This window comes from Vidua macroura, chromosome 13 (assembly GCF_024509145.1).
Source record: "Vidua macroura isolate BioBank_ID:100142 chromosome 13, ASM2450914v1, whole genome shotgun sequence".
Lineage (NCBI taxonomy): Eukaryota > Metazoa > Chordata > Aves > Passeriformes > Viduidae > Vidua > Vidua macroura.
This window is the reverse complement of record NC_071583.1, coordinates 15268481-15285412: the sequence shown is the minus strand read 5'-3', so window position 1 is coordinate 15285412 and position 16932 is coordinate 15268481. Positions and strand designations below refer to the sequence as shown.

Below are 16932 nucleotides of genomic sequence, written 5' to 3'. Positions count from 1 at the left end.
CATGCTAAAACTTGTTGGGCACAGTAACCATCAAGTTAAACACGACAGCTTAGAAAGAAAATCCCTAATATCTAATAGATAAGCAAAAGTACTTGAAATAAATCCTCAAATTGTGTTTAGAGGCTGCAGATCCTCAGTTTCCATGATTCAGATGTATTTCTGGACTAACAATCTTATGGTAGTAGAATGAACTATTTTCTTCTTTCATCTTGCTGCACATTTCATACTTTACAATGCACTCTAGGAACAGAATGTGTGCTGCTGAACTGCCAAATGGTATCCTGGAAACACAAGATATAAACTTGAATAAAGACAAGGCCAAAAGAAAACTGTCAAATTACACTTTATTTGTATTGACAAGATAGGCAAAAGAAAGACTTTGTGTTCAGAGATACAAATCCATTATTTGCTGACAAAATGCTGATATACCCACACTGGGTATTTCCACTTTCAAGACAATACTGAGGGGATCTTTACCAAGCAATTCTTTTATCCTTGGATAAGGAAAATAAATGCCTGTGAAAATAGTTTCATATGAAAATTTGTTACCTGCTTGTGGCTCAAAGTTTACTGTTAAGTTAATGATTGGCAGCAAATAATTACACTTGGCCTCAAAGAAAAACATATGTAAAACTGTAAGATCATTAAATAATAAGCATTAGCAGCATACCCAAAATACTTCTTGTACAAAGAACATTGCACTTGAACATACACAAGCATTTACCCTTATTTACACATGAGAATTTGTATAGAACAGCAAGACTGATATATACAGAAAAATAGTGGAAACCTTAACAGCCCCAGACGACAGAATATCTAGTGTTGACTCCTTAAATGTTCCATACAGTTTCCCAGGATGTGGTTTTTTTTCACTATATACTATTGCATAAAAATAGCCTGTACAAGAAGGTCAGTCCCCAGTTAACACTTCAGAATATTTCTATGTATTTCTATTCCACGTTCACTGCACCAGGGAGCAAAGGAGTCCAGGTCAGCTCCTCATCAAAACAAAGAGAACTTGACAGGTGCTATCTACTTACCCACTGTGCTTTACCTTGTAATACACACTGAAGTCACTTGGCTGTGCAGTAACTACCCAGTGAGTTCCAAAGGCAATTCCCTACCACACAGGATCTCCCACTGTCTTGCAAGCAATGAAATTAATTTCTCCCTGCTTTCTGCACTTGGGATAAAAATGTACCACTGGATCTCTCTGCTCCTGCTGCCCTCCTGTTTGGAATTTCCTTTTGGGACACTATCAGTTTCTCCAAAGTGATCCAGTGTTAAATTCTGCATCAGGTCCTGATTCTGAACATCATCAAACACAAAGGTAAGGGCCTGTGGATATGTCTGATACCCCATGAGTACTCTATCTAAATCCCGGATTCGTCTTCCATCTGCAAGCTGATACTTGTCTCTCTTTGGCGGCTCCTTAGCAAATTCAGGTAGTGGGTAACTGATATAATCTTCATCAAAGAGGAACAAATCAGAGCTGGTCAATATCAGTGTTTTAGGTTGAAGTGAACTAGTGTTCTGAGCAGATCCTTCGAAGTGATTTACTTGAAATGCCAACACATACAGAAGGATGTTGAGGGATGGAAGATTGGTCAAACCATCCATCTTCTCTGCCACTAGAAAAGCAAGGTCCCCAATTTCCTCTTCATTTGGATAAATAAATTTTACTCTGCTAGAGTGAATCAGTTCATAATTCTCCATTTTTCCTGCAAGAAACATACATTGTTATATCTCTATTTAGTGCTATACAACACTTCCTTCATGTACTAGGATAAACAACAACCCTTGACAGCTGTCTGCAGCTGGAAGAATTTAAGTTTTGTATTTATTGATACTTGCTTTTGCTTATAAACAATATTGGAATAATTTTATTTGGATTGCAGGTCTCTGCCAGAGTTCTTCTTGCATTACCAATATATTTTTCTACAAATTTCTAACCATGTAAGTCCAGGGTGAACACAAGAAGCCATCACTAACTTCACTTGTGCAAGACCCTTACATACATTTAACAATCCTACTCACATAAGGCACATCTAAGATAATTAAAGTCAGGGAGTTTAGTTGAAGCATCAAATAGGAAATGACTGCTGCATAAATGTCCCTCAAAAGAGTTTTTAATCAGTACAGTTTAGGTGAAGCCTTAAGTATGATGCCTAAATAAGTCATGAAATGTAGAAAAGACCACTCACCTGTGTTTTTACTCCCAAATTCAGAGTAGAAGTCCTTATCCACTGGTTCAGGTGAAGGAGTGCGTGCAAGCAGTGACAGGACTGCCATAAGCTGCTGTATGAAGGTGTGAGTGTTGTAACTGTCTCTTGTCAGGCAGGTGACAATGTGATCTGCAGAGTGCCCTGAGGAGAATATAGAACATAATTCACTCACTGTGGCATTACCATTTCTTGAACCAACATGCAACTGCCATCAGAAAAGATTTTTTTAAGGATTATTTCTCCTGAAAACATGCATCATTATTCAGAATTCTTTCTAATTCTTGAAAACAACAATGGAATCCTTAGAAATCCCTCAAAAAAATACATCATTTCTCTTCATTTAAAAGACAATGTATACTTATGATTCAAATATTGCTCTAGGGATTCAAGAAAAAGAAGCCACAGAAAACCTCTCTTCCATCTCACTAATACAGACACAGATCCATCTAAAAAAGACTGGAACAAAATAGAACTGGAAAAGCTTAAAGCACAAGATGTACTCACCAGTAATTCGGAAGTATTGGTCAAACAGGCCAACATTGACTGACTGCAGGTCATTAAGTTTTAGCACAAAGCAGCAAGAGAGATGGAAAGAACTGTTTTCACAGTCTGAGTTTTCTTTGTTCCAAAAATCTGTTAAAGAAGTATACATGATAAAAAGGTTGAAAGAAAAAGATTGTTCTGTCCATAAGCATAATTTCTATATTGAAGAAATAAATTAAGAAAAAACTGGGTACAGTGGCTAAAAATTTCTTGAGCAAAATACAAGCAAATTTTATTAGGAGCATTTTTACAAACATTTGTCACACACCAGATTTAAATCAGCACACGCTTTAACTGAATGCCCACCATGAGGTTCATTACCCTTCACTTTCCATTTTCATTATGAGTGGGACTATGAAATAACATCAGAGAAAACTATGGATCCCATGGCATCTAAAAGGGTCTGTCTGAGAAGCAGACATGACTCAAGACCCTGGTTTTTTGAACATAAAAGCCTTATGCAAATATTGACCCCTTCAACTAGGAGGTCTAATTAAGAATATTGACCAACATTGGTACTTAGACTGAGGAGAAACACAGAGAGAGGGATTAAGTTGGTAACATGATTAAAGGATCAAAGTAACTATTTTACCTGACTGGTGCTCATCTGCATGAATGAAAGAATCATCCAACAGAAAGTAAATAGCTTTTGTTGAGAGAAGCACACAAGCCATCACTTCCACACTGGGAGTCTTGTAAAACAGAACTGAAGACCACATGAGGTGTCTCAACTCTTCATTTTCCACCTAAGATGTCAATTTTATTTCATAAGCACATAAACTTTGATATTTCAGACAGTTTCATCACCTTAGAGGCAACTTGAGACCCCAGAGAAACAACTTCAAAATCTTAAGCACCTGAACATGCTCTAGTCAAAGACAGGTGGTTCACCTCAAAGCTGCTGAATGAGGCCACAATGGCAGCCACTGAAAATATCTTGTGTTTAGATAAGAAAATTATTTTTCTGTTATAAGCAAATTATTCCTTGTTTTCTGATCAAAATTAGAAAAAAAAATACAGAAAAACATCTCATTTATAAGAAAGACTTTTTAGGGCAGACAATGTAGGCAAAACTTTAATCACCAGCTGAGCAGTGGCCTCCCAAACCTCAAGTCTGCTGAGCCTTTAGGTGCTTCTGAGGGTTGGATTCAAAGACCCTGGAGAGAGGACAGGAGCACAGCTTGCCACTGCAGCTGCTGTTCCAACTCAGCATCTTCCCAGCTTCTAACTTGATGGGCTTACTGTGAACCTTTAAATGAGTCACCTGCTTTTTTTATCAGCTTCTCCTGATATAAAAAGAGAAGCACAGCTTGTAACTGTGCTTACTTAAAACATTTGGAAGAGAGGTAAGGGAATAAGCAAAATGTATCTTTTTCTCAAGCTTTTCAATTTGTACTCAGATTTATCACTCAAAAAGCCACATCATAAATTTTGGGTAATATTTTTACTTTTCAATCTGATGTTCTCCAGATACACTTAAATGTTTTTCAGAAAACAGGTTTATCTGTTCATGTTTCTGGAGTACCTGCAGCCATGAACATGTGTTGCAGTCACGCACAATATGACAAAAGTAAGTCAGAACACTTATTTATTGACGTAGCTAAGAACCATCCCAAAATAATTTCATTCCTGTTATTTTCTTTCCCTTTGCCACTTTAAAGAAAATTGAGGAACATTCTTGGAGCAATCACATCTTCAAGATATAACTAGTGTACTCTCCTGTTCAGCACACAGATCCTGAAGGCAAAATATGCCTTGCAGGATCCCAATTGCTGTAGCAGAGAACCCAAAATGGAGTAACACACAGATTCTTGATCAAAATGCTTTCAGGTTTCCCAGAGCCTAATTCTTGTGGCTAAATTTGATCAGGAAAGTGTTTATAGATACTGTGTAGTACAGAATGGTCACAAAGCATGTTTTTGTACACTTGGTGTAGACATGATACCTCTGCAATGTTGCTATGGAAAAATTCAACCAGGGCTCTTCCCTTCAGCCCAGCCACATACTGCAGAGACACAGAAACATGCAGGTGAACAGGAATCTGGTTGTCTTCTGTTATCTTCTGCATAAGAAGCTCAGATGGGTATAAGGATGACAATGTCAGATGAGGCTTGCAAAAACTAGAAAAGATCCAGAACACAAATAATCAAAATGCAAAGATCTACACAGCTTTTTCCCTACAACAATATTTGTATTTCATTCAAAAATTCAAACCAGGTAACTTCCATTTTTAATAATTTAAATTATTTATATCTTGACCACAGCTGTCAACCTGCCATGACCTCAGCCTGCAGGAACATGAAATAAGAAGTTTCCTTCCATCAGGAATTACATTTTACATTGCAACAACAAAACAGAAAAAAAAGGTGGACTGCTACAGTCCAGGATAACCATTCACACTTACACCAGACTAGCACAATGCAGAAGTATTTCATCAATACTACTACAGTCCAAACCCAACCACAATGACAGTGGCAAACACAGGGGTCAGACCACATCAAGCACTGTGCAAGAGACCCTTCACAGGAATCATTACCTGGCTGCCTGACTGTGTCTGTTTGCCTCCACAGCATGATTTCTTACAGCATCTGATTTGCTTGAAGCTTTGAAAATAACAATAGTCTTAACATCCTGGAGCAGTGTCCTTAGAAGGCTGTAGATTCTTAGAAAGTGGAATTTCTCATGAGGTAGAACAAACACTGCTGTAACCAATCTGTATCCAACAAGCAACTCCAGCACGTGTCCATCCAAAAATGAACCCTTCTGCTGTGTGGCACCGTGAGCTGGATGCAGCACGAGTGATGCCAGTGGAATTCTATTCAGCTTAAATACACTTCCCAACTCTTCTGTGCCTACCCATTTACCTGGCAGTAAACTGAAATCCACCTTTACTATGTACAAATGCTGGGGTGTTAGAAATATCCAACACGGATGGACCACACAGGGACTCTGGTCAGAAGATTTATATACTGAAGAATAAAGTGCAGAACACAAAACATTCTTTGACCATTCCTTGTTATTGCCAGCTGACTCTGGTTGATGCAAGACTTTCTGAACATTGGTGTTATTCCCATAAACAAGATATGTTGGGAAACAACCTTTTATTTCAACATCTTCAGCTGAAATGCAATTCAATTCCATAAGCTGACAGAGAAATTCTTGGAGATTTGCTTTTCTACAGTACCATGTGGAGCTTGGTAACACTGATGTGTAGTGTTGAGAGCAACAGGTTTGTAAACAGGAATAAAAGTCTTGAAGATTCTGGGAGTCTGAAACAATAAACAAGCAGTGGTCACTGTTTTTCAGCTTCAGAGTTAAACAGATTTCTGGCAGGAGAAAGCCAAGTTCTATCAGATCAGCGTAGGGAAAACACAGCGTTAATTTCAAGGCAGAAGGGATGTGCTGGCAATTTCCTCTCAATTCCTGATGAGGAATCTCAAACACAGCTAGCATCTCATCGGTCAAAACCAAACAGGAAGCAAACTGTCTGAGTCCTTTATGAATGTGAATTGAAAAGCTCCAGAGAATTTTGACTATGTCAACACTCTCCATTGGTATGTTGTCAGATGATTGAGCATCTGAAGTAGTGCTGAACTCAAAAGTCTGATCTCCTTCATGAAGTCCCATTTCAAAATATCCATCTGCTTTGTCTGTGGTTGTGGAATTACCCACAGGGCTTCCTTTATTCTCTGTGAGGGAGGGGGCAGATTTCTGCACAGCCTGCACTATTGATGCAGAAAGGTGCTGGATAAAGTCTTGGTTGGTGGCAGTGTAGGACATACAATTAAAAGGCAAGATGATGGTGTTGCATGGGTCAGGCACTGCACAGTGTTCTCTCTCCAAACTTCAAAAGAGAGAAGAAGCCACAGTAAGTACAAACTTGAATTTAAAAACAGTTATGGCTACCTACAATTCACGGTGCTGCTTCTCAGAACTTTGATATTTGCTCTTGTTAATACAATTAAATCAGTGTCATTTTGTAGAACATTTTTGTTCTGCACAGCCATTGATTTTAAAAGCTGGTAGTGTGTAATTCTATAGAAAGTAAAAACTAAAATGTTTAACTCCTCTTTCCTTTCCCATCCCCAGTAAGCACAACCTCACAAGCTAAAGGACTAGACAATACAGCCATTGCTGATTTTGAAACCACCAGCTGCATACCAGGGTTCAAAGGTTAAAATCACACCATGTTTTGGTTCAAAAAACCAGAGGCAGAATACAATGGAAGAGATTGTTTTGCCGTAAAGGCTGTGTTTAAGAAAACAGTATCCACTGTTATCACCCAAAATCTAACAAGGATTTAAACCAGAACTTATTTATGTATCTTACCACACATGATGACCACCACCATACTCTTTGCATGAAGCCAATAAAGAGGCAGGTGCCTAAGGGGAAGAAAGTAACATCAGGAAGCTGTAAAAGATTTAAGAGTTCAGCACACATGAGAAGCAAAGTTAATGCTGGCTCGTGCTTTTTAAAATTGGCCAAGTCCTGCTGTTTTCACAGGGAGCTTAACAGCCATCCTTTGAGGACCCAAAAACACTGTTTGCTTTATGTTGGGCATTCAGCTAAGGCAGAAGAAGAATGAACTCTGCTGCTGACCTGAGAATAGATCCAACCTGTGACCCAGGCATTTCAGCACTCTACAAACTTTTACTGAATTAGTGTAACATGAAGCCAAACACTAAGGGAACCTGACAAAGACCAACTACACTGGTAGCAAAGGAAGAGACACCAAGGCTTCCTGTCTTATTCCTTGAAGCCATGCATATGAAGAGTGCTTCCAATACCACAAATGAAATCACAAACCAGAAGTTATCAGACAGGAGGAGATTGAAGAAGACAAATTAAGGCCATTGCCTATTGACAGGGAGAAGGTTCTTCTGCTCTACCAGCAAGTGAATCGCCTTTCAAAAACTGATACTGTAATACGATAAGACACAATTCTTATGCTCAGCATCTAAATGGCTATTAAATGATGCTATACTAGAACTGGGTAAACATCTCAAAGCCATAGTGGCAACAGTTCTCTGCAACTCTGGTAAACTTGGATTCTGCATTTAATTTATAAGCTGGACCAAACACCCTTGAATCAAATTTGGGGCTGCCTCCTTTTCCACTAAAATAACTCTGAGAAGAAAAAATCCCTTTGCTATGGACTACTATGATAATCTAAGTTTAACATCAGAAATAAGTTTGCCAAAGCTTATTAAAATACTATAATATAAACAGAAGTGTAGCAATTACCTGAATTTTACATCTGGAGTCTGGTATTTCAAAGCATCTCTGGGGAACTGTATGGTCTGTAGGAGTCGAATCACTGGATTGCAAAAAACTACTGGCTAGGACTGTTTCTTCACAAATTATTTCTAGAACAAATATAAACAGATCTTTGTAAGTAAAACAAAAATAAATGTCTATTAGCATCTGCCAATCAAGTGGAATTAAAACTGTATAATCAAGATCTAATCATAAATCATTAAAACTAAAGGATATCTTCACACAATAGCCAGGAGAAAAAAAGCAAGTAGAGTTTTAGTTTAATTAAAAAAGACTGCTACAGCTTCTTTCTCAAACTAACAATCAATTTGAATGTCAAATTCTGGTGTAAGAAATCTTGACACAGTTGAGTTTTAACAGAAGTAGTCAGCTGCTAGGCTGGCAGAGCACTCTTCATGAAGTTTGTAGCACACTCCCAAATTTCTACAAGCTTCTATTGAACAATACCTGTAATATCTGTGTACAACCTTCAACCAGACTTAGAAGCTCTGATCTCTCAAATGCCACTTAAGATATTATCTCACCTTATTTGGAGCCTTTTTCAAGGGTTCAAAGCTGAATCATCAGTAAAAACTTATCATGAATGAATACAAGGCAACATTCTCAGGGACGTTTGACTTTTTGCCAGTTTGATATTCACAGCATTGAACTGACACAACAGAGCAAATCAATTTTTAGTATTGCCACTGAGCCAGCCAGCTCAAGTATTTAAATATGAAAATAATAAAAAAAAAAATTACAGTGTGGACATGTTTTTGGCTTGAGCATAAAAAACGTGTATGTATCTTTCTGGATTTATGGTAAAGGTCAGCAGATTACACCAAGACATCTCATGGTCAGAGGAAACACAAAAGGTATTTATTACTAGAACAAAATACTGTGTTAGCAAGAAGGAAAATCAAATTGACAGGAAAACCGAACATGACAGCATTATTTTTGATTTTCTGTTTCCTATATAAATATTTTATCTTCTTCCATAAGCCATTTCCCAATGACATTAAGTATGAATAATATGTTACGGAAACAGATGGTGTCTAGAAAATGCAGAGAAAACAATTCATAGAAACAGCATATCAGGAAATTAATTCCATTATTCATGACTTAAGGTCTAACAGTAAAACTAATTGCTTTGTATATTTCCATTTTCTTTAAAATACATTTCTCAAAACTGGTATTTTGAAAACAACCCATCATAGTTAGATATGTAGCAAATAATAAATTTTTATTGTTGAAGCTGAGAAACAGCCTGCACAGGCCTCATTTTCCCATTATTCATAAAAGCCTTGCCCAAAATTCTACAGAAGGAATCTTATGGAAAAGGACTACAGTAAATAAACCTTGACTCTTCTACCACTCTATAAAACTCTTAAGTCCTTTAGACAGATCTATACTTTCTTTTCTCCCAAGATTTGTTTGCTCCTAAACCTTTACTGTAGTAGAAAAAAAAGTATTGATAAATAATTTAAACAGTCCCAGGGGTTGCTGACATATATTTTTACATCAAGTCCTGTATAAAACTGCAGGTTGTTACATAGTTACAGGACTGAGATAGTTTGTTATGTGCTTAATACTTTAAAACAAGCATTTACTTGATTTTGGAAAAACTAGCATTCTTTCTGCAGATGAAAAAGGATCTAGAAGGGCTACAAAGGCAAAATACATAAATAGCAACTAAATTTGTATCAAGGTGTCTGCCCCTTAATCAAATGCTGTCAGAACAGTTTCATTTTTCTAGAGTGAACTAAGAAACCTCTGCTGATTCTGCAGAAGTCACATGGACTTTTTCCAAAGATCAAGCTCCTCAGGGATGCTTCTCTCCCTTATCCACCAATCCACTGATTAATGGTAAGAGGAAGCTGTGCCACCCCAAGAAATTGAGAAGATAATCCCTGCTCTCTTAGATGGGTACGAAGTATTCTCTCACTATGCGCATTCTACCGCACTTTTCAATCAGACAAAACTCAAAACCAGAAAGTATTTTTATTTCTTTTTCTCAGTCACAAGTGAATATTCACATAAGTCAGTCCTATGGGCTAAAGAGGAAAGTTAAGTCATTCTTCTAAGTTCCTAAGGCAGCAGGCACATTCATTTGAAACACAGAGTAAAAAAACTTGAGGTGAGGTCAGCAGGTACTATAGAGCACAACAGATGTGCTGAAATCACCAGCTCAGCCAGAACACTAATCCCACAGGTGTCTTCTACTCATCTCCTTTCTCTATCTTCCCCCTGGTGTGACAGAAATACAGCTCTTGCAAAAAGCACTAATGGAACATATGCTGCTTGAGCTCACATTTTGCAGACCAAGAATGGGTAGTGAAGGAGTTTTAAAATATTTCTCTCTATGCCACAGTTTTCCATTAAGGCATGACTATAAACCTGGAAATGGCATCTAGTCCTCTGCAGTATGATGCAGTAAAAAGTCCTGTACCCAAACTCTCACTCCAGGTATTTCACCACTACTGGGAACTACAGCAGGTTTTGCTGAGTCACATTCCATACAACTTTCAAAGCCAATTCTACCATGTCTTTGTGCTTGTCTTTAAAGCCCTAAATCCATGCACATAATATTCATGTATATCAATGCAGCTTAGAAAAGCAGAACCAAGAGGCTCAGCCCAGCAGCACGATACATACATGATTACCTTGGCTGGAGCTGACAGGACGAGGCAGAGAGGGAGAGGAAGGACGAACAGTAAGAGAAGAACAGTTTGATTTGGAGCTGGCAGCAGTGAGCCTGGAGTCCTCACTGATCTAATAAAGAAAGTACGCAGCAATTAAAGAAAAAACCTAAATACACAGGACACATGAGATCCTGAACTAAAATAAGTCCACACAAGCTTTCTCAATTTTAGTAAAAGGAAAGTTAGTGCCAGCTTTTTTATTTTTCTTTTTTTTTTTTTTTTTTGGTGGGGGGTGGTGGGGGTAGTCACCTCCTCTAAGTCTCAATTTTCACACTAGGAGGAATTCCACTAAGAATTCTTTTAGATAAGTAATTCTGATCACTGACTAATCACTGTATTGACAGAATTGGCAGTGTCACAAGTCAAAAGAATGAAAACAGGATTTCTACATTGTAGGGACAGAATCTCTTCTGTCCCTATGTTGATTTTCAAACCAAGACTAACCAACTACACAACACACAACCAAGTATGAGGGAAGGCAAGGAAGATTCAGATTTCTGATTCTCTCCCACTGCTGAATACCCACAGGAAAAAAGTTTGGGGAAGTAATTTCAGTACTCTCTAACACAGGCAGTAAAATCACAGCTCTGCAATACTTGTGTAAGTTACAAAATATGGCTGTTAAGGTCAACTGTGAATTCACTGTGTACACCATTAAGTAATTTTATCTTTTCCTCCCACTTCCTCTCTCCTGAGCCAGCCCACAAATAGAAGGTCAGATAACTACCAAAAATGCATTGAAAACTAAATAGGAAAAAGAGACAACATTAAAAGTTCGTACCACATTAAAACAAAAAGCATTAAATATGTTAATGCTAAGGAAAATTTAGTGCATTCTGCTTACATCTAACTTGTAGAAGTAATTTTGTAAGCTTTTCTAAGCTGCACATTCTACTTCTCTCACAGCACCAGACTCACCTTTTTATCAGAGTTGCTGAGTTTGTATTTCACCTCCTTTGCTTTTTGAATAGCTTTTAGCACTTCCACTGTGTCTAGTTCCTTTTCTGTAGTAACAATGTTATCCAAACAAACCTAAAAAAAAAAAAAAGTTAAAATATTTAAAGTATTGAAAACGAGGCATTCTCCAATTTTTATTAATGGAATAATCAAAAATTACCATAGCTCAGTGCAAACCATGTGCATCTTTGTAACCAATACACAGAAACAATCACCACATTAGACCTTGAGCTAACATCACTTTAATGTAAACTCGGCAACATTTGGTAAGTTTAACCCCATTCCAGCACAACATTGTTTCAATATTAACAGACTGTTACCCAATGAGGGCAGGGTAAAAAGCTCATTTAGGTCCGGGAGCACAGCTGAGAAACACTAATAAGGTTACACTCTCTAAACACCTTCTCCAAAGCACACTGAAAACTCCTCAGGTTTTCAGAGCATTTGCAGCACTTTCCTCACCAGGCTGAACAGAGGTAGAAGAGCAGCACTGGGGCTCACCTCTGAGGCCCTGTCTCCAAACTGAGCGAGGACTTTGGTCCGGTAGTCAGGGATGATGCTCAGCGGGTTGCTGGATAACATCACCTTCTCTAAGCATGGCAGGTTGCCAATATTTTTTACTTCATCAATCTGAAAGTGTCAGAATAAAAGCATGAATATAGACTGGCAAAATGAAAATGAGCACACAGACTCAGCATTGCTTCCATAGATTACATACGTACAAGAACCAGGAAAAATCACTACAGCCACTTTTATTTATTTGTGGTTTGATCCACTATAAGAAATGGCTTCTGATTGAACACACATTTTGACACCAAAAGTCAACAGTTACCTGTTCTATTTTGTTGTTGCTCAGATCCAAGTTGACTAATGAGTACAGTTTGTTAAGACCACACAGCCTTTCCAGCTGATTTCCTGCTAAATTCAGAGTTTTGATGTTTCCCAGTTTTGTGTGAACACCTTCTAGTGATGTAAGTTTGTTGTAGGATAAGTCCAGGTGAACAAGGTTGTACAGATGCTACAACAGCACAGGAAATTAATGTCAAACACCAATTAAAACTGAACAAAGCTGCTATCTTATGGCTGGCTCATTTTATTGTGCAACACTGTTTTCATGATGGACACTACATAGCATGAAAGACATGACCTGAAACTGTTCATTACAAAGGTTAAAGACTGTAGAAATGGAATTTCCTCCACAGCATTCTTACCAACCCACACATACAGCTGGCAGTGAATGAATTAGTTAAGAACTAAATGCATATGTCAATATTGGCAAAGAAGTTAAAATATCCAGGAGCAATTAAGAAATGCATCACTAAAAGAGTACTTTATGTTACAAAGAAGCAGCTATTTGGGCTGAAGCTACTCTTCATGAAGATGAGTAACAAAATTCTGAAGCATGAAAATCTGTGTTTTAAGGTCCCAGGCAGCTGGGTAAAAAATTCACCTTCAAATGTATCACTTACCTGTAAATTTTCCACCAGAGACACCCCATTGTGACTCAAATCCAGGAACTCAATCTTTGGAATTAATTTCTGGAAGGGGAAAAAAAATACATGTGTTAAATGTACTTTAGTTTTAAGTCAGGCCACGCTTCCTTCAGTATCTTCTGACCAACAAAAGCAATGGAAGGGTGTTATCCAATGCAGTCTCTCTTCCCAGCTTCTGGCATTAAGAAAACATTTGGTGTGACTGGGGGCATAAAAGAGCTGACTCTTGCTCTTAAAAAAAAACAGGTTACTCTGAGGGGCACCGTTCAGTTTTAATCTGAAACCTGGTTTCTTACTGAAGACAAATAATTTCTCCTAGTTTATCCCCACTAACTATAGATCAAACTCACTAATGCTGCTTTGGTCTTATCAAACAGATAAACCAGGGGATTTGTGCTACACACAAATCTGGATAAAGACAGTAGTACCAAAACACAGAATAAGTCAATTACTGATTACACCAGTCAAGAATTACAAGGTCACACAAACTTGTAGAAAATGCATTTTAACTCAGAAATCCTTTTACTTTTCAGTAAGGTCTCAAACCTCAAACTCGATGCTGAATTCTGACATCAGTGTTTTGCATCTGCTTTATTTTGGTTGTAATCTCAGAATGGATTTGCCTTGACAGGCCAGTTAAGACCTACACACAGACTTGAAGCATCTTAAATCTACATCACAAAAAATCATTAACAAGGTAATTATGCTCCAAGTCTATGATGTCTGGTTGAGCAACACATTACCTGCTTCACAAGAGTAGCTCAAGCAAAAAGCAATGTTCATATTTTACCATGCTCTTGTGATGAATGTTAATTTTTTTCTTAATATCTGATTTACAAAACAAAATTCTAAAGTACTGGCAAAATACTCCAAATTTTGTTTTCATGCTTTTCATATTGTTTTGATGTCAAGAAAGCTGCCAGCAAGTCGTAGGTTTTTAAATATGTAGGAAGCTTCAGCCTTGATAACTACTCCAAAGCTGAGCCATGAGATGTTTTTTCTTTAAAAAAAAAAATTAAAAATAAATTCTAGTTGGCTCCTACAGCCAAGGCAAACAGTAAAAGCATATTTCAAAAAGTAAGAATTCATGGAAATGCCTACAGAACACAAGATGATAAAACTATTCTCCTTTAGCAAAGGAAATGAAGTTCTTATAGAATAAATCTCCTAAGCATTAACTTGGGTAGATAACCAACATAAAGTGCAACTGAAAATTCTCCAGAAAAAGCAATAGAGCAAATCCAAAATCCTTTCTGTGTATAATGTGACACAGATAAGTAATACTTTTTTCCAAAAATTAAAAATACTTCTTACCACTGAGTCATCAACTTCGGAGATGCTGTTGTGACTCATATCCAAAGTTGTTAAAGTTCTCCAAGTTGGGATAATTGCTGTCACTGGACAATTTGAATCCAGTGCGTCCTCTGGCTCCCAATGATCAAACTCAGAAGCCTCAGGCACCAGGATTTCCTGTTTAAGAGAGGGACACCAACATTTGGTTTACATCTTCAGGGAAAGCTAATGGTTTTGGAAACTATGCCAACAATCCCATATAAGCAAGCATCAAAAGTGTTCCTGTGAAGGGACACATCCAAACACTTCCTTCACTGAAACTTGAGATTCTGTAAGGTTAGAAAACCCTTAGAGTTCCATGGTTTTAAAAGCAGAACCTGCAATAGGTAGTACAGAAAACTCCATGAACTCCAAATGGATATTTCCCTATTGTGCATGTTGGTTTTGCACATGCTTTGAACATTCACCAGAAGTAGGAACTTGCTCTTACCTTCATTGATGTTGCTGAAAATCGAACACTCAGTGTGGCCAGAGCATGTTTTGATGAAGTCAGCCCTTTGATAAGCTTTCCCCCACAATGACTGATCTATTTAAAAAATTCACATTACAAAGTCAGAAGTACTAGGACAGACAAATGAGACACAAAAGAGGTCACTGAAAGCTTCAACAGCTAATTCTACAGCAATCTGCAAAGTAGTTACAGCACTTCCTTAAAATCTCCTGAGATTATCAGGTCAGAAACACTGACACTTGGCAAAGCTAAAGTAAGAAATTAGAGATGCAACTACAGAAAAGTGAAATTCAAACTTATATTCAACCAAAGCTTCTCCACTGACTTTCCACCTGCCCCACGTATTCAAGGTGAAACTACCCAGGTGATTTAACAGGTCATAGCACTTTTACTGTTACAAAAAGAGATCTATTTCAAGCTATGACTCTACCTGCAGACATATTCATTTGGGTATCAGATGTCCTTTTTATCATAAGAAAAAAGAAATGCCTAGCAAGTGAGGATACTAATCTAATAACCTGTAGTCAGCTAATTACACAGACTAAGTTCAAGATTACAAAGTCTCTTTTTCCGTAGCTCAGTTTGAAACAACATTACTGAAAATCTGCTACAGCATCTGTCCAGGTCCTTCTCTGAAAACAGTCCCGTACATTGTGCAACCATGAAAGCTGGCACATTTGCTGGTTTATCAGGGAAACCACAGTGAACTGACAGAGATTGAAAAATCTGTAATTCTTGAAAAAATTCTTCTCAGATTACCACTGTTACCTTTTGGACAGTGCTTACTTCGAGATGAATGTGCTCATCTAGCGTCAGTCAATCCAAAACCTTTAATGAACATACAGTTTCAAAACTCTTTAAGATCTAAAATCTTTTTTCCTCACATTCATGCTCACAGAAAAGGGGTAAATTGATACAATTCTGCAATATCCTCTCTGCTGTGTTAGACTCTCTCACTCTACAGCCCATTGTAGTTTCTTTCCCATATGAGAATGACAATAAATCACGGACTTCAGAAATACACTTCAGTTCTCAACCAAAAACTGTCTCATATCAATGAGACAATAGCATTCATGTACTAGAAAAAGTACAGCATCCACCAAAAGTGCACAGACTGCATGACAAAATTGGACATTCTCTCTCTCTCTGCAAAGACCTGAAGTGGTAAAGAAGGTATTTCAAAAAAATACCCATTGAAAACTGCTAGAAACCCTGGTATTTATCTTGCAAGCACAGCAATGAAAAAAATCTGCAAATTATCAAGCAAGCAGCACTACACCCAAAAGTGCACTTTCCCAAACAAATTTAATGTCAGGACATTTTCACAAATACTTGACGTACTTTTGTTTTTTCCAATTAAAAAGCACTTTGTAATAGGGGATCCTACCATAACAACTTGTTAGTTCTTTACAGCAGTGGAAAGGCACTCAGGTATAGGTTTTGTGTGAATACTGGAAACTGTTTTTTTTTGGAAATACACACAGTGCAATTAGTCTTCTAATTTAAACATTGTGTCCTTATTTCCAAAACTTGTGAAAAAACATTGTTTCACAAATGAAACAGTCCTCCTAAACTCTGCATTCCCCAATTCCAGCAGCAAATCAAAGCAGAGAATCACCAATTCTGAGATATGGGCAACAGCCCTGGCATTTGCAGAGCACCTATGCATTTATGAGTAGTATCTCAGCCCTACCTCTATTTGATGAAGTGATTTGAAAATAGACAGATCAAAAGGCAAGAGATGCTCCTGAATGTTACTGGTTCCAAAAGGTCCCCCTGTTCCAGTGACCTGGCATTTAAGACATTAAAGAACTGAGTTAGTGTACACAATCCAACTTGTTCACATTCCAGTCTCACACAGGCATTGGTCCAAGGGCAGTGGCTTGGAAAGACAGCCAAAGTTCCAAACAATTTTTCAAATATGAAATGATTCATGACATTTGCAGGTT

The 16932-nt window shown here is 37.7% G+C and overlaps 1 protein-coding gene across 6 annotated transcripts in view; it reads right to left on the bottom strand.

Annotated features, from left to right (window-relative positions):
- Positions 1-327: 327 nt before the first annotated feature.
- The window catches only part of NISCH (nischarin), a 29508-nt gene continuing 12903 nt past the window's right edge, over positions 328-16932 (bottom strand). For 2 of the 6 annotated variants that reach the window (XM_053989234.1, XM_053989235.1), the window contains 16 exons: positions 16677-16772; positions 14963-15058; positions 14494-14649; positions 13156-13224; positions 12519-12704; positions 12188-12316; positions 11648-11761; positions 10691-10799; positions 8016-8137; positions 7098-7153; positions 5305-6612; positions 4714-4888; positions 3361-3514; positions 2730-2858; positions 2205-2366; positions 328-1721 (listed from right to left, as the gene is read on the bottom strand). In XM_053989234.1, the coding sequence (XP_053845209.1) occupies positions 1093-1721; positions 2205-2366; positions 2730-2858; positions 3361-3514; positions 4714-4888; positions 5305-6612; positions 7098-7153; positions 8016-8137; positions 10691-10799; positions 11648-11761; positions 12188-12316; positions 12519-12704; positions 13156-13224; positions 14494-14649; positions 14963-15058; positions 16677-16772 (3690 nt within the window). In that variant the 3' untranslated portion in view covers positions 328-1092. Of the gene's footprint in view, positions 1722-2204; positions 2367-2729; positions 2859-3360; positions 3515-4713; positions 4889-5304; positions 6613-7097; positions 7154-8015; positions 8138-10009; positions 10275-10682; positions 10800-11647; positions 11762-12187; positions 12317-12518; positions 12705-13155; positions 13225-14493; positions 14650-14962; positions 15059-16676; positions 16773-16932 lie in introns of those variants that run through there. The other 4 variants (XM_053989236.1, XM_053989237.1, XM_053989238.1 and 1 more) reach the window with 4 other exon arrangements.